General features: G+C 39.5%; 1 protein-coding gene across 3 annotated transcripts; it reads right to left on the bottom strand.

Annotated features, from left to right (window-relative positions):
- Window positions 1–2,046: 2,046 nt before the first annotated feature.
- On the bottom strand, window positions 2,047–17,974 carry nectin1a (nectin cell adhesion molecule 1a). 3 transcript variants are annotated; one of them, XM_054755935.1, is made up of 11 exons: window positions 17,560–17,961; window positions 13,584–13,685; window positions 8,744–8,856; window positions 8,210–8,468; window positions 7,271–7,388; window positions 5,877–6,058; window positions 5,690–5,807; window positions 5,476–5,627; window positions 5,274–5,406; window positions 4,414–4,477; window positions 2,047–2,826 (listed from the first exon to the last, which is right to left on the bottom strand). In XM_054755935.1, the coding sequence occupies exons 3-11, from the start codon at window positions 8,831–8,833 to the stop codon at window positions 2,512–2,514; spliced, it is 1,431 nt and encodes a 476-aa protein (XP_054611910.1). In that variant the 5' UTR covers window positions 8,834–8,856; window positions 13,584–13,685; window positions 17,560–17,961; the 3' UTR covers window positions 2,047–2,511. The 3 variants fall into 3 exon arrangements, with proteins under 3 accessions (XP_054611910.1, XP_054611909.1, XP_054611911.1); XM_054755936.1 differs by lacking the exon at window positions 13,584–13,685 and adding an exon at window positions 3,798–3,912 and having other exon boundaries at window positions 2,699–2,826; window positions 17,560–17,974; XM_054755934.1 differs by lacking the exon at window positions 13,584–13,685 and having other exon boundaries at window positions 17,560–17,954.
- Window positions 17,975–18,348: the final 374 nt, after the last annotated feature.

Below are 18,348 nucleotides of genomic sequence, written 5' to 3'. Positions count from 1 at the left end.
TGGTGAAGATGGCTTCACGGAGGCCATCCACTGTCTGGAACTGATGTCCATTTTTGTAAACTTCCCATGCCATCCATCCCCAAATGTTCTCAATTGGGTTTAGACCAGGGGAACACACAGGATGGTCCAAAAGAGTGACGTTCTTCTGGAGGAAGTCCTTTTATCAGGTGGGCATTGTGAACTGCAAAGTTGTCCTGTTAAAAAAACCCAGTCATGACCACACAGATGAGGTCCTTCTGTCATGAGGGATGCCCTCGGGGTCTTTGAAGAAGTTGAAAATTACTGTCTAAAATGACCTCAGCCGCAATGGCTCAACAATGCGACCGTGTTCAAAGAGAGAACGCTTGTTTGCCTTTGTCATCAAGAGATCATGACTGTGAATACCTGACAAAAAATGACATTGAATCCACATTCATGCCAAGATTTTGGCTTTTAAAGTCTGTGGTCTTAAACTTTTGATCAGCTGGTCAGCCTGTTTCACATTAATGGTTGTTTGCAATAAACGGTTTTCACATTTCTTTGTTTTGGATTTTGAAGCTGTAGAACCTCCTTAAGGTCTAACCGTGCAAAAGTTTTGCAATTTTTCAACTGGTCTTAAAATGTAGGAGTGTATGATGCCTGCACATACAGTAGATGTAATCCAGCTGTGGTGGAATTATCCTTAAAAAGTGTAAGTAGTAGAAGAGAGGATTGGGAGGGGACTATTAAGGAGATGCAGGAGTACGTAACAGGAGACGTGTGCCTTGAGCCAATGTAGGCCGCTGATCAGTTTCAGCCACTTGGCAAAGGACGACACAGACACTGGACACGTCAGGAACACTTGCACAATCTATGAGATCCAATACAAGACTGCATCAATACTGTATCAAAGGTTATGACAGTGTAAGGCTAATAATGCTGAGTTGATATTCATTTAACACTGTGTTTGTTGTTGTGGTCGTAGTTTGCACTGCATTATTAGACTGAACAGTACATAACAGCTTCTAGCAGATGTTAAATCCTTTTACCAATTATACTGCTTTTCATCACTATGGTCGTGGGTATACTGGAGCCTATCCCAGCTGTCTTTGAGCGAGAGGCGAGGTACACTCTGGACTGGTTGCCAGGCAATCGCAGGGTGTATAGAGACAAAAACCATTCATATCCATATTTAAATTAATATATATATTGAAAGTAGTTTTTAGTTAATTATATATATATATATATATATATATATTTTTTTTTTCATTTGTAATATAGTATGTAATAATCCATTGCATTTTATTAGTTTTTAAGCTCATTTTAAGTTTTTTAAAACAAATGATTTTATTACATTTTGTTCTTATTAGAATTCTTTGCCGATTGGCTGCGAGATTTCACAATGGTTGGTCACCCCCAAGTTACCAAAAATGGTTCCCTTTTACAAGACACTCAAATAAAAAAAAAAATATTACCCAATTTGAAATATACTTTGTTTTAATTATTTGTAAAGTTAATTATAATTGCAGTTGTTTATGTAAAAAAATGTATTGTAATATTTATGTTGGATTATTTTTGTATTACTATTTTTTTATTATTATTATTATATAATTTATATTATTATATTATTGATGATTCTATTATTATTGTTATTTTTTGTTATTATTCAAAATTATTATACAGTATTTTGTTATCATTTTTTGCTGATTGGCTGCAAGATTTCACAAGCTACCAAAAATGATGTCTTCTTAAAGACACAAAAATCATTTTTTTTAAAAAGTATTTCCCAGTTTAAAATATTTTCAATGTTTTCATTATGTAAACATTTAAATTAATTATTAAACGCAAATGTTGTTAGTATTGTTTATTTTACATGTGCTTTTAAAAATACTGTATGTACTGTATTATACTAGTTTGATATCCTGGCCCCCAGGCCACCAATTTGAATAGCATTTTTTTATATAGTTGTGTGCAACAAAAAAAAAAAAAAATGATTCAAGAAAAAAACCCAACTTCAAACCTTTTAGTCCCTGAACTAAAAACGTGACACAACAGATACAAGTTTCATTTTTTATTTAAATGCTAAAAATTCAAAGTTCATCCAACAACCAGTGTCAACAAATACCACAAGATTTTTTTCATATAAATTTCAACAACAAAAAAATCACCAGTAAATAAAAATGTCTTGTCAAAATACAAACACAATACATGAGGACAAAAAAGTATGATGAGTAATATGGGTGCAGGATTACTACACATAAATTATTGAATATAATCATTTTTTTCTTACAAAACAATACCATTAATTCACCGTTTATGATGGATAACCTACAATAATTTAGGCTGAGAATAGTCCCTTTTTAAAAAAATAAAATAAAACACGGGACACGGGGGGTGAAAATGTGCTTTAAAAGTCCAGAAGCTGCATTGTCCTGTGAAAGTGGTGCAGACGGTCCAAAAAAAAAAAGAAAGTGTTCCATAGTGAGCCGCCTTACTCCTCTTGGAAAAAGTTTCCCCTGAGCTGTGTTGTGTGCAACAGACAGCATGGCTCCTTTAGACGTACTGCTCTTTAGGGAAAGTGTACGCCCCCACCCCAGGGGGAGGAGAGGTCAGGCCTGGTACTGACGGGTACTTAAAGATGGCAGAGGTGTGTGAGTGTGGCGAGCAAGTGTTTTTGGATGTGTTGGTGCTGCTGATGCTGGTTCCCGTGGTGGCTTGTGGGGAGTGGTAAGGGTGCTGGGGCAGAAAGGACAGAGGGGGGTTGATGGGGGGCGAGTAGGGCTCCGGGTAGTCCTCTTTGTTACACGCTAGTCTGTAGCTCACGTAGTCCGCTGTGTTTGGAAGCTCCTCATAGAAACGACCGGAATGCTGTGGAGAGATTTAGAAAAAAGTGCTTAATTTAATACATTTATATTTTGTGTATTACTGTGGTGGTTAAAGTACTGTATATTAAATGAATACCTCTGACAGTGTTAACTGGGAAGGCAGGATTGTTGTTTATTGGATCTTACTACATTGTGAAGGAAAACATAATGTTGTCTGCATACCGTAAATGCGCCAGTTAAAGGCTCAATTAGTCCCTTATAGTCGCCGGGTGTGTGGTTTAAAAAAGCAGGGGTCGGGTCAAAAAACACTGGCATGCACAGCTGTGGCTTTAGGCAACCTCATGATTTAGTTGTCCAATGTCTCCACAAGATGGCAGTAGCTGCATTTGAAGTATTACGTATGGTCGGTGTCCAGCAGCTTGATCTATCTCTGCGTGCGCTTGTTGCTACTCAGATGCTGATCACACTTGCCGCACTGTTGTTGACAATGAACTCATAGCAGTTTGCACCTTACTGCAAAGACAACATTGGCTCTGCTGTGCTGCACAATATACTTTAATACAAATAATTATTATAAGTCATGAGATTTGAGATTTCAAAAATAGCAGCCTGTCTCCGATTGTCAACTGCTTCGAAATAATGCGCTTAGGGTAAGTAAACGCAGTAAGTAAAACCCATTTACGGCATTACCGGTGTAAAAGCCGCACCCACTAAATTTAGAGGAAAAAACAGATTTGTACATATATAAGCCGCACGTGTCCTCGTCATAAAATGGTCTGTGAGGACCAGGCAGCTCTTTATTTGAGGAGAGCCAATCATGAGCTATGAAAAAACTCACGAAAAAAACTGCAGGAGGTCATTACTCAACATAACAGTCTGATTCACAGTTTCATCTTACAAACAAGGTTAAACTCACCCCACAGCAACTTAACACTCAATAGGTACAAAGGAAATATACATTACAAGTACCAATACGAGTTTAAAACAACAAACAGCAGCTATTTCAACACCTACCCATAATGCATTACTGCCAGAAGAGCAGTTCATTGAAGGACAAGCAACATAGAAAATGGTGGATGGCTCTGCAATGCTGCGTCTGTCCACCAGAGGAGGCCAGAGGACACAGAGCCTAGAGGGAGGCTGAGGTAAGTAAAGCACCCCAATGAATGTTGCTCAGACTCAATAGATTATGGGAAAACTTTAAAAGAGTTGTTTTTTCCATTTCACACTCATATTGGTATATGTTTATATATTTGTCAGCTACACCTTTTGAGTGTTAAGTTGCTGTGTGATGAATTTAGTGTTGTTAGTAGTGTTCTTAGTAAGATGACCCCATGAGTCAGACTGTTGTTATACTGTTATATATAATGACCTCCTGCGATTTCCAATGGTTTGACAAGCTGGATGTGAGTGCACTGATAGCTAGTGATTGGCTCCTGCCAAAGAAAGAGCTACCATTTCCTCACTGCCGAGTGGCACAGTATTTAAACAATTAGCAGTAGTTCTGAAGTAAAGGAGATGTCACGAGATTAGAATTTAGCCATGAATTAGCCGCACCGTTGTATAAGACGCAGGGATCAAAGTTTAAGATAAAAGTAGCGGCTTATACACCGGAGTTTACAGTATATACCTGAATATCTTCTGCAGGTCTTTTCCGTATTGCCTGGGACAGTTTTCTTGATGGAGAGTCGTCTCTGAGCAAAAACAAAAGAACAGTCAGGATGATAATATTGAGTCATAAAAGAACAGCTACTTAATTAGTATGGGTGTCAAAATTCAAAGTAATTAATTGACGATTAATTAATTAATTGACCAAATGGTGGTAGCAGTAATGCACCTATTAATCACTTAATTAGTGTTAAAAAAGGGATTATTTTTTATTGTATTTATTATGATTACATAATTATAATTTATAATAATAATATTTATATTGTTGTAAGCAACTGTAGCCAAAGCAAATGTTTTTTAAATTAAATAACATCATTTTTTCATTTTTGGTAGCAATTTTGGTGTTGTGTTTCACTATACTATATCCTATTTACTTTATTTTAGCATACTTTACCGTATTTATTATTGTTCCTATTTATTCCATTAAAATGCTATTTCTAACTGAATTAGCTAGTGGATTTGTTTTTTTTTTTGTTGGCAACAAAAATGACAGGAAGAGGAAAAAGGAATCGAACCTTGAGAATCCATACATTACAAATACATGTAATAATAATTGTAGTAATACATGAAATATTTTATACAATATTTTACAAATCGTGAAATTTTAAATAAAATGAATATGTATTTATGTGATATAATATTTGATTTTGACCAAATTCGCTGTGTCTATGCAAGGTCTGATGATGTAATGTGAAAACTAGTTTTAACTCGGAGTTGACCCACATTGCAAATTTAAACAAAATATCCTGTTATTATTGTTAGCCTTGATTTCAGATATTTAACCTTATACTGTATTTCACTTTCACAGACGTGTTTACATACGAGCTATCATCTTTCCTGCTCCTGATCTTGAGTACCAGCACCGTGATGGTTATTCCCATCAACACTCCTGCCGCCAGCAACAGGGCCACGACACTGATGACATCACCAGTCGCTATCTGCGGTAGAGGCCTCTCTGCAAAGGCAGCACCAACATCAGGGTGACTTTGTAGTGGACGTACTGCATGCCAGGCTGTCTCCTTACCTATAACGCTGACCTCCACAAAGCCTGACCTGGTCCCGATGCTGTTGGTGGCATCGCACACATAAGTCCCCTGCAGGTCATATGTGACCGGTCCTTTAAAGATGAGGATGTTATCGCGGGTCTCGGCGTTGCTCGGGATGGAGCCGTTGATCCTGAGGAAGAGATGCTTAACGACTGTAGAAGATTTACTGAACGACTCTTCCTCTTGACTTACAGCCTCCACTGGTAGAGAGAGACGGCCGGGTTGGCGTCGGCTTGGCAGCTCAGCTGGACGTTCTCTCTGTTCAGGTACCAGTTTCCATCGTAGCCATCCACTAGAACATCTGGCTCATCTGGTGCACACAGAAAGGAGGATTCTCAAGCTACTACATAACCTGCACAACATCTATCTGAGGACTTACATTGAATATCCAGGGTGACGCTGTCAGTGAACACCTCATCGTTGTAGGAGGTGACACAAGTGAGCGTCTCCTTGTGTGTTTCTCTGCTGGGCACCAGAATGTAGTCGCTCTGAATAGTGAATGTCCCGTCTGAGTTTTTGTACTCACGGGTGCTCACTTCACCCGGCACCCGTGTCTCCCACCTGTCCACGGAATGTAGATAGATAGAATCAGTGCGTAGTCGCAAAACATCAGGGCTAAACTAATGTTGGCAATACCACCTTTTTTCACTAGGGTGCAGCAACGTCTTCTGTGGAACAATAAGGAGTAATGGTGCAAACACTAGAGAAAGACACTAAGGTGGTGGGGACACACTGGAGATGCTCCGTATTGGCTTTCTTACCGATACTGTCCAAGCGTCATTACCCATACCGATATCGATATCGAAACCAATGCATTACTGTAGTTATGTTACATTATGTTTTTGGATGCATTTCACAAATAAACACTGTTTGTGCAAAATAAGACAAATACTGCAATAAGCAACACTGTAAGTTATAGAAAAAGTGCCTAAATGTTGCATGTGACCAGCGTGTGACACTTTACAGTCTTTGCAAATTGTATATTTACAATACAAAGGCAAAACTTGGAAATATTTCTACACCACTGGCTGAGCTTGTAAATCCTGTTGCTCTGTGGCGTATGGTGCAGTTTGAGTAGGTCTCAGTTGCGCATTACATCATTATCGGCAGAAAAAACAATACCGATATGATTCGATTTGATCATTTTTATGACAGTATCGGCTGATATTATTGGGCATTGGGCATTAGCGCCAATGCCAAGATGACAAAAAAGTACATGGCGTGCACGCCAGACCACAGGCTGCGTAGTAATAAACATAAAGTCACAATGTGATTGATGAGCTTTGTTGATTTAGTACGTGACAAAACTCAAATATTCCAAGCAAAAATGCTGTCTGCAGGTTGAAATATGCACATTCCTTCATAGTGTGCTCTTTTATTACCCGCTCACGGGTCCCAAAAAGCTTCTAAATTATAGTTTAGAGAGCGCAGAACACACACAAGCGGGAGACGGCATGACCGACACGTTTGCTTTTATGTATCGTATGGATCCAAATATAAAATGGGATTTTTTTCATCTTATTCATAGTCTGTTGATGTACAAAAGTATACTTCTCCCCCAAGCGAGAGCTTTTCTACCAGTCACTCACATACACCAGTGACCAGGAAAGATGTAGCCGTGACACCCGATAGAAAGAAAATATATAAATTGCTATTTCACAGATTTTAAAAAAATGATTCACTTTGTCTTAAAAAAAGAGGGATTGTCTTATCTTATACGGTATTTACAGTGTATGTAGGATGAATTGGTTCAAAGTGCGCAGATGAACACACCTGATGACGCCAGGTGGTTTTCCGTTGGCAGAGATGCAGGTAGCCACTGGCGTCTTCAGGTTGGACGCACGAGCCACCAAAGTGGGCGTAGACAGAGTCATCTGTGTGGTGGGACGAACTAAACATGGGGGTAAAAATGACAAATTAGTACCGTATTTACAGCGGAACCTCGGTTTTCATCATTGATCCATTCCAAACGGCCCGGAGCAATTTTTTCCCATTGGAAATAATGTCAATCCAATTAATGCGTTCCAAAAAAATTAACAAAAAATACATTTTATAGAGAATAATTATAGTTTTACATGCAAATAACATAGCAAAATAATCACAAATGACAACTGGATGAATGACTTATTGTTGACGTTGACTTACCGTACCCTCCGGCGAGCTCTAATTCAATAGTGTTTCTCACCTTCTTTATCAAAGTGCTGGCATGACTTTCTTTGGCCCCGTGGGGGATTATTTAGCAGTATCACTCAAAAAAGTGAGTCAACAGTGAGTCAGCAACACTTAGGGTGCTTTGTTTGGGCACTAGATTTCACGGAACGATATGGTACATGGCGAAGCGACTAGTTTGTTAGATGCATTATTGTACGAAAACAGAACCATACAAAAACTGGGGTGTTCGAAAACTGAATACTGACCGAATAGTGAGCTAAGTACAGTACCAGTCAGAAGTTTGGACACACACATACAATACTTAAGATATAGCAGCCTGCATATCAGTTTTGTGTTATAATAGCAAAGCAAGCAGTATTAGTTTCCTGTCTTGTCACATTTAAACCTTTTCTCAGCTTTCAGGCTCTAAAATGCCATTGTCAAGCATCTTTGTGTTGTGAAACAGGAACCGTGTTTGGCTCCTTGTCCAATAAATGGCTTGAATGAACCTTCCCAGCTAAATATTTGTATTTGTTTATTTGACAGACGTGATCATCTTACCGTAGACTGTCAGGTTGACTGTGTTCTCTCTGTTGCCCGCAGGGAAGGTGGTGTATTCACAGATGTAGGAGGCCTCGTCGGACAGGCGCAGCGAGGAGAAGGTGATGGTGGTGTCTTCAAGACTCGGGATGCGACGCCTCACCGCGCCGTTCTTGAAGGTAACACGGTCTTTGTAGGGCGGGGCCACGGACACCCCGAGAGAGGGGTTGGCGATGGCCACGTTCTGCTTGGTGCCGTTCACCAGTTTCTGCCATGTCACCTTGTGGGGGATTCAAAGAGTGGGCCTCCTGAGGTTTATCTATCTTTATATGAGGTGTATCTACCTTATTACTGTAGATACACATTTTAGTAAGTTGACAAAAATAATAATGCTCAAATTTCAATGACAATTTGACAGTAATTTAACAACATGTTTATTAGGAAGCAGATACCCCTAATATTGTGGCACGTGATTGCAGAACATAAAAGAAGAGTTATTAAAGTATGTATTCAAGGCCACTACTATGTTGCTAAGCTGCTGAAGTGGAGCAGTACCTGTGAGATTTTGACAGGTGGAGAACTGTTGATGAACCGACAGCGGAGATCCACCTTGGATCCCAGGTACCCTGATTTCCCATCATCCATCTCAACAGTTTGGCCATTCCCTCCTGTGTCGCGCAAAACAAGAAGAGAAATTATTTGTGTCGCGCATTTCATGCATCAGCGTATAACCAAAGTCATTCGTGGGAAGGCTAATAAAAAAACAAACTGAAGCCAGGAAGCGTCATCATCACCAAAGTAGAAGGCAAATAAATACAAAGTAAAACATAAGTGAAGTAAAGTAATATTTATTTGAATGGATATAGCATGGCTAAGTTAGCCAAGTGTATGACTAATAAGATGGGAGATAGCTTTGACTTAAAATAACATACAAATAAGTGAAATGGTGGAAAAAAAAAATTGCTAAAAAAAAAAAAACCCTCCCAAAAAACAGCTAAAAGCTTTAGATTAAAAAAGAAAATTACAAAAATACACTGGAAGATAATAAATACATTTAAATAAAAAGCAAAAATAATCATGAAATAAAGTAACGGCTAGACATAAAACAAAAAATAATTACTAAAATTGATTGATAAACTAAAAATTAAAAAAAATCAAGAAATTCAAATGAAATCAATTAATTAATCACTACTTTACTAAAAACTTAGGTCTTATTTTAGAGGTTTTTTAGGGTTATGCATTGGCCAATAAATGTCGGTGCATATCCGGATAAAGGTGCATATCCAAGATATTTATCTCCCCACAGGTTAAACATATCTTTAAAAAAAACTTTCCTCGATGAAACTGTACACAAAATAACTTGAATATTAATTTAAGTAATTAAATATGAATTACATAGATAAAATACATCAAATCAAATAAAACCAATGAAAATAAACGATAAAACTGCATAAATAAATGTTTTTTCTTTTTTAAATGGTAGGCATTGAAAAAAAAAGTAACAACAATGAAGCAACCACCACCCCTCCAAAGTTTTCTGTGTATCCAATATATTTTTTTTTCCTCTTTTCTTAGTGTTGCAGGATAATTTATTTTTTATTTTTCAGTAAAAGATGCATGTGTGATAATGAAAATCATGGTGTGCATCCATGCAGGTGTACAAACAAGTGCTGCACTGTTATCTGTAGTTTGAACTTGCATTGCAGACAATATTTGTATCAAAGGATTTACGCGTCTGGCTCCATGTTGTTAATGCGCAGAGCTTATGAAGTGAACCGTCAAAAGCGATACGGTCGAACAGCGTGAGAGGTGAGCCGAGGTCAAAGGTCGGGGATTACAGCGAGGTATAAATAAGTGCAATTTGTTTGGCTACTCTTCCCCACTACCTCAGTGATCCTCTGCAACAAATCCACAACAGAGCCCTTCCCGTGTCCACAGTATCAGTCACGTGCATTTACCGTGCCGGAGTAGACACACAGAGAGATTGAGAGGTTCCATTTAAGCAGCTAGGCAGGTACCGAACACGACCCTACACAGCTCTAATTAGTCATAAAGCTGATGGACAGCTACAGTATAATGGGACACTGGACAAAACAATGACTGCTCTCATTCTCATACACTTAACACTCACACACTAAATTGCATGATGGAATCAATTGATTGCCTTTTCATTTAGGTTGATTAAATATAGAAATTGTTGTTTCTATTTTGCAGCTGATAGACATCACAAAGTTATGGGGAGGGTTATGGGGATATGCACCGTCTTTCTCTTTTCTGCGTGTTCTAAAGAGAGAAAAACAGCTAAAAAACAGCTAGTATGCGGGAGCTAACTATGCACATAACGGGACAGACCTATTTAAATTATAAAGCCCTAAAAACCCCCCGCCAATTTCCATCACTGACCTGCATATAAACCAAGCTACAGCAACATTGTTATTGTAGCAGCTAAAACGAAGAACTATTTTTCTGGCGTAGTGATGCAACGCCTCAAGCCACTATAAAGAGGTAGCGAGCCCACTCCTAAACAATGCGATAGGACGCCGAACTGTACTGACTAGGAAACAAGAACAAGCATTAGAACTACGAATAGGCAACCAAATTATCTGTAACGTATTAGCCCACATTCCATGTTTTCTTTATACACGGCTAGATGGACTTCGTGGTGATATCATGTGCTATGTTCTCCATGTATCACAATCATTATCATGGTCTGGGGCGTCTTTTCCAGCCATAAACACAAAGCCTTTCCATCAAAGGTAACACTTTATGCCATTCAGTGCTGCAGAAACACGACATTTCTGTCCGCATGGCTTGGGAAGCTTCACATTTACACCACCAAGTCATGCCGGTGCAGGCTCAGCTTCTTGTATTATTCAGGCTAAAAAAGATAAGGTTCTGGATCCTCATTTCTCCAAAAGTAGTCGGCTCTCACAAAGTCTGCCATGATTAGTAGTAGCAAACAGATACGCGCTTGACACGCTGCTGTTGCTGACAGAAGTACCGCTAGTTCCTCCTGTATCTATGTTGCTATGTGAAATCAATGTGCCCAGGAAAGAAGTTCTGGTAATGTTTAAAATGATCAAAATACTGCAAAATACATAGTATTACATACTATCATGAATGTACCTGTTACTGAATCGTCACAGCATGTATATAAAACCATAAACCATATTTTGGAGGGCTTTATAGTCGAAATAGGTGTGTCCCATGACGTCCATTGTTAGCTCCCTCATGTTAACTGTTTTTCCCAAATTTCCCAAACAAGTGCAGTTTTCCTTTAAGTTGTATATACTGTAAAGGGAAATAAGGCAAATTGGAACAAATTCATTTTACTTCATTGGTAATACAAATTATGAATAACAATGATAACATGAAATAAATGTTATTTTGCAAACACTTATTCTATTCGGGGCAGGCTATGGTCTAGAACAGGGGTCACCAATGTGGTGCCCGCGGGCACCAGGTAGCCCACAGGCCTGCTTTTCATTCAGGTTTTCAGTTAATAATGTGAGAACGCTAGAAAGAAAAGTATTCTGAAACATAAAATGCGAGTTGTGGATACCAGCATTTTGTGAATGTTTTGGTAAAACAAGCATATTTGATTTGTTTGGGTTGAAATAAGGTATGAAAATCATTTCTACAAAAATGAGTAGCTCGTGGCCATTTTCATTTTCGAAAAGTAGCTCTTGCAAGAAAAAACGTTGCTGACCCCTGGTCTAGAACCTATCCCGGTGGGCTGGGGCCTATCTCAACTGACTGTCGGAGAGGCACCATATACACCCTGTTGTTATTCAATAAAATAAACATTTACAGGAGAGCTATAGAGAGCCATGCAACTCTATTATTTCCATTATATTAATGGGGGAATATTGATGGCAACATCAGTTTTTTTGCACTCATCTATCTCTATGACACACTGAAGCCATTAAAAAAACACCCCAGGCTGACATTGCAGACACACTGTAGTCTTTGCAAACCACAAGATTACAACATCATGCTGTCACCATCAGTATACTTCTCATTCTACCAAAAATGCCATTTTGACTAACCGCAATGTCATTTCAGTTTCCTTATTAGGTACATGAGAGGGGCAACATATTGGAAACCGCTCTCAGTATGATGCAGTACCCTGCATGATATGTTACACTAATAACTATAAGTGTATTGCAGTCTGCTTATTGTGTCCAAGTGGACCATATGGAGGGAAAGAAGTAGATTACAGCCTTTACGAATATTAAAATGCATCTGTGTCAGCTAAGAGAATTTTTGCATTATAATGTGATTGTAGTCTGATTCTACACTGGGATGAGGCTGAGACTACAGCCTCTGTTGTGTTCAAATCAGTTTAGTGCCTCATGCAGACAGGTGAATATTTACAGAAAGTGAACCACACAACCAAATATTACGTGTCTCCTAACACAACCAAAGCCAACCACACACACACACACACACACACACACACACACACACACACACACACACATGCACTGTGTGTTGCTGAGCTGATGAGCGGTTTAGATGAAGAGCAGTGAGTCTATCATTTGCCCCTCTTCCACGTTCCTGTTGTCCAAGCCCCATTCATTCATTCTTCCATTGTTTAAAACGATGGGAAATGACCTCATCATTGCATGCCACATTGACCTAAAAACAGCAGCAGCAGCATGGGAAACAACTCAACAATGGCAATGTTGTTTTACACTTACAACACGCATGTGAACAGGTCATCTTTAAATGAGTGCTGAATTCATCATCCAGTTAAAACAGTTTAGTTGTCCCTCGCCACAATGCCGTTCAAATGGTGTCACGGTTTTTCACACATATATTAATAAATCATACTGTTTCACGGTTGAATGCGGATTATTACAATTTAAAGAACATGCATGTCTAAGCTAATTTTGTGTATGTTTTGCCTAAATTAAGCATTTTCAAGTATAAAAATAGCTAAATTAATTAAAATACAATTGTAAGGCATTCGGAAGACGCATTCAAAGACGTGATGCTGTTCCACACTGGTCACTAGGTGTCAGTATTGTCACTGTTACGCTCGGTGAGACGCACAAGCACTAGACTTGATCGCTGGAACAACAGGCTTAAATAATCTCACAACAGGCACAATAATAACATAATAATCATAATAATAACACAGGCTACTGCTGCAGCTGTAATCCACGCTAAGATAAAATTCAACTCTGAACCCCCGACGTCACTTCCTGTCCTCCACACGTACAGAAAACATTTACTACAACACGCAAGCGTCTTATTTACATCTTAAAAGCCTTATTTTGTCAGATTATGTCTCCTATATTGGGTAACATGAGTATAAAGGGGGTGATAAAGATCTTTAGGGTTATGGAAGAAAAAAGTCAAGTGGTAGAACCAGAAAAATGTCACCAGCCCTGATCCGGAGGATCCAATTGGCTGTCCAGCAAGACGATCCTCGGCCCAAATGAAGGTTGTTACTGGTGCCGACTGCAGTCCAGTAAACATCAGACGGCATCTGCGAGAGAAGGGTTTTAAGAAACGTCTTAAAAGGCCTCGTCTCCTTTGACAACACAAAATTGCCCATTTGGAATTTGTACAAAAGCACCAAACCTGGGACAATGAAAGGTGGAAGAAAGTTTTATTCTCTGAAAAATGTAACCTTGATGGCTTCCAACATTACTGACATGATAAGGAGATCCCACCTGAGATGTTTTCCACATGGCACAGTGGTGGAAGGCGGCATCATGATCTGGGGTGCTTTTTCCTTCAATGGAACAATGAATCTTCAGGTTGTGCAGGGGCGTCAAATGGCAGCTGGCTATGTGGATATTGCAGGGGGCATCCCTCATGACTGAAAGCACTCGTCTTTGTGGTAATGACTGGCTTTTTCAACAGGACAAGGCTGCAGTTCACATTGCCTTCCTGGCATGGGACTTCGTCCAGAGGAATAGTCTCACTCTTTTGGACCATCCTGAGTGTTCCCCTGATCTAAATCCAAATCAGAACATCTGGAGATGGATGGCAAAGGAAGTTTGCAAAAATGAACATCAGTTCCAGAGAGTGGATGCCTCCGGGAAGCCATCTTCACCACCTGGAGCAACATTCCCACTAGCATCCTGGAAACACTGGCATCAAGCATACCCAAACCAATTTTCGAGGTGATTAACAAGAATACAAATACTATTATATGCATGGTTGACACTGCACGGCGTCTAGTATAGTGAAAGCTACTATTTGAGGAAATTTAGTACACAGCACATTCAGCGAGGAATTGAAATTCCCTCGGAAATTACGTGAATGCTGAGAGGTCTGATTGAACGCCTCGTAAGTGCTTTGAGGCAATGCCATGACATCATTATGACATCATCGCTTGTACGTGAATGCTTACAAAAAAAAATACAATAATCTCTCGCTAAAATCCCAGCATCGGACAGGACGACAGTCTTCCTCACTCACTTCAAAATGACCTCCTGCAATGACAAAATGAAACCCAGCAAGAGGGCAGATTAACTGTTTAATCTCGGAGACATCAAATCTGTGATTGATCAGGGATTACGTGTGTGTGTGTAATTTACGGTGGAGAAATTTCACACACAATAAACGCCGGTTGACGCGCACAACTCCCACGCGGGAACACACAGTCCACTTCCAGGATGTTTAGTTTGTCACATGACTACGCTACGCATTCATGTGCTGCTCCATTGATCCCTAAAAGCAACAGATTGCACGTCTTTCCCGACAATGGAAATGAATTCCTGACATCCACTCTGCAAAATGACATCCCTGTTTTAACAGATTGAAATGCAAGATCCTTAAAAAAAGAATAAATATAATCTGTCATTGTTTGTTAGTGCTCGTGTGTGTGCATGTTTGCATGTAATCTGTGCAGCAGCGTGGAGTGTGCACTTGGCCTGCGTTCAGCGGGCGGCTCACAGGATTATCATGACTTTTTGCTGCTGTTTGGGGACACGAGGGAACGAGAGCAGATGAGGAGTCATGATGAGTATAGAATGTGCATGGCAGAACTTCAGTAAGTACTCAATCATATCAGAGACTATGGAAGAGGACTAGATTATGTCAGTCTGGGTGATCCAGCTGAACTTTTAAACGAGTGCAGATAGCATGAGTGTGCACCAGGCAGGTGAAGACATGGTAGTTTGGGATTTGGCAGCGATTGTGTTGTCTTGCCCTCAGATCTAATCCCTGTCCTTCAGCACACGGCCCACATACACACACACACGCATACAGGAGCATGTACATATGTAAGGGCACCAGCAAATTACTGCTCAACTGGCATGGAGAGGGTTTTATCAGTGCCTGAGTGAAAAAAGCAATCAGAGCAGATGTCAAGAGCGGCTCAACACGTCCGTATGCTGCCACTATTGTCGTTATGTAACAAGCTCCGCCTCCTTTGCCCCCCTTCTTTCTTTATCTGGACTCGGACACAAGTTTGACACCAGCTGGTCGTCTGTCGGACAGCTATTATTCAGTCCACGACTGGACCTAAAGGGGTGACAGCCCTCCAGCAATTAAACACCACAGATTGCAGCATATCATAGCAATCCCCGGGTACGAAAGTCCAACAAAATGCAAAAATGGCCTCTAAAGTCGCACCACACTTTGGAGTGTGAAGTACCGGCATCCAATAAGACACTGCAGTTCGGCAAACATCAACGGATTAAGTCTGTGTTTTGCTTTTTCTTTGGCTTTTTGCATCCAGGTTGCATGATGCCATGATTACAGCGGTGGTGTACAAAGTCCGACTCGGGGGGCCATTTGCATTCCGCAGCTTGCTGCTCATTGGCCTGCGCCATAGTTTGAAAAATAACATGAAACATGGGCCGCATCGCAACATTACTATGCGGGACCACATTGGAAAGGAATCAATAAAATGCACTACCCCTATACTTGGTATACATATTATTTATTGTTACTATTTAATTAAGTCGGCGCTCCTCAAATAGTGGGGCTGTCGTTTGTTTCAGGTTGTTGCACGTGCTCATTTTATTTATCTATTTTGATTGTATGCAGAATGCTGGTGGCAGCAACTCATACAGTGGTTTGTACAGATAAATAAAGATTACCAGGTTCTCAAGGGTATTTCAATTCAAAGGGGGTGTGAAAAAAAATCTGTCCCTTGGGGGGCATGACAGAAAATGACCACTGCTGTTGTTTATTATGTATCCTGCGCTTCCAGTTTTTATTCTTTGTTTATTTATTTAATTAGGACAGTGCATGTTAATTAACATATGAGCAAAAGCGTCACAGTGAATATGCCAGAATGAGCTACAGTAGCTCAATTTCATCTGTTGTCCTAAGGCAGGCACCATAAAACAAACATACATTTACAAATAACACCACATGCAAAATCATAAAAAGAAGATGAAACAAATCTACAGTACATTTACAGACAACATTACACCTGTATACCTTACAAGATCACTTATAATAAACAAACAGATTCATAATTTTAGTGGTGTAATATTAAAATTTAAGTTTTTAATTCAAAAACATGTACCTGTATTAATGTACAATGTTTCTGTCCATTTTTACAGCTTCATTGATTTATTTATTCTTTATTACTGAATACGCTTTCTACAAACTCTATTAACGTTACTATTAGGCATTCGTGTGCTGTTCTTTCCCAATTAAAAAATGGGTAACATGGTTCATGTTAATTAACATGATAGTTTATTCATTTTCTGTGTTTGTAAACACAGAAAGTGAACAAACTATCAGCAATTGTTGAGACGTGGAGAGGAGGTAAGATTAAATAAACTCTGCTTCTTCCTACTCCTTTTCAGCTCGGACATGTAGCATTGTAGAACTGTAAATGTCTTTTACTTCAGTGCGATTTTGTTCAGCACGTTCAAACTAAACGAATAGTTTATAAAGCAATAAGTGCGAGTGTTTGAAACTAACACTCAGACTGAATAAGATTAAGTGTGTATCCTTGAAGGGGCTGCTGTTCCAAAAAAAAATTACATTAGGAAGAAGAAAAGTCCTGCAAAGATTGAACATTCAGACCTGTACGATCCCTATGAAATACAACACAACAGCTCTTGGCCAGGTGAACCTAATGAGGTGTCCCACGATAGGAGTTAAAATCAGCATGGAAGCATTATTTTATTTCCGTACCTGATGTGTGGGGGAAACTGTGATGCTAACATTAAAAAACATCAAATATCTGACCATGGTGTTTATAGTTTGCAGTACTTTATTGCAGCGTTTGGTTTTTATGGTCTGTATGAACCAATAGCTCAGTAAAAGGACGTTATAATCTTGGTGTTTGGATACAGCTCTTGTATTGGATTTGCAGGTGTACCTAATGTTTTAGGTGCATAATAAATGTGCACATTCATAAATTGTAAAGTAACAGGAGATCTTACCTGGCACAACGTAAGTAGTTATCAAGAATATCCAAAGTGTAATATGTTCCATGCCCAGACCACCGTTGCCAGTTTCCCACCGTTGTTCGACTCCTTGTGCGCACTTGTGTTGTGGTCTGCAGCAAGTTCTGCTCCTGGTGGAGCCTTTTTCCTTCCCACTTGTCCTCCACAAACTGAAGAATTATCCAACTTGGCACACTGACATTGTATTATTTCTTCTTTCCACGTGTGGTGTGGTCTGCAAGTGAACCGGTGGCGCAGCAGTCTGCCCCGGTTCAGGTTCGGCTAGGCGGAGATAAAGCAGCTTAACGCAGATTATTTCCCAGATAGCCTTCCACCAGTCCTGACCGGCGACAGCTATCTATCACTGCTGTGTGGCACTGAAGCCTGAAAAAATGAGATGTTAATGATATATATAACGAGAAAAGGTCGTATTTTTACGAGGTTAACACCGCAATATTATGAGGAAAACTATCATTTTCGTTGAAATAAATTACGTTATTTTTTACAGTCGTAATATGGAAAACAAACTGTAATGTGTACCAAATCGAAATGAGGTAAACAAAGGGTTTTGAATGTGTTTGAATTCACTGTGTTCCACGAGCAATTTTCTAAAGCTATATAATGGCCATTGCTATTATAAAAGCATTGTTGTTTTTTGCAAGATTCTGTTTGATTACGATATGGGAGGGCTGAGCATCATTAAAGTTTAAATCTCCGCCCCTGGTGGGTGTAATGACGACTACGACCACTAGAGGACATGTGTCACTTCTTTGTCATTTCAGTTCT

The sequence above is a fragment of the Dunckerocampus dactyliophorus genome, chromosome 16 (assembly GCF_027744805.1).
Source record: "Dunckerocampus dactyliophorus isolate RoL2022-P2 chromosome 16, RoL_Ddac_1.1, whole genome shotgun sequence".
In the NCBI taxonomy this organism is placed as follows: domain Eukaryota; kingdom Metazoa; phylum Chordata; class Actinopteri; order Syngnathiformes; family Syngnathidae; genus Dunckerocampus; species Dunckerocampus dactyliophorus.
The sequence above is the reverse complement of the archived record's forward strand: the minus strand, read 5'-3'. Positions and strand labels throughout refer to the sequence as shown.

What these genes read in the sequence shown, in the direction of transcription:
- nectin1a (XM_054755934.1), bottom strand. Translation starts at nt 17,611, where the DNA reads ATGGAACATATTACACTTTGGATATTCTTGATAACTACTTACGTTGTG. An exon ending in AAACCACCTGGCGTCATCAG is followed by an intron (nt 6,059 to 7,270) that starts GTGTGTTCATCT and finishes TTCCGTGGACAG; the next exon opens with GTGGGAGACACGGGTGCCGG. An exon ending in CGTCACCCTGGATATTCAAT is followed by an intron (nt 5,808 to 5,876) that starts GTAAGTCCTCAG and finishes TGTGTGCACCAG; the next exon opens with ATGAGCCAGATGTTCTAGTG.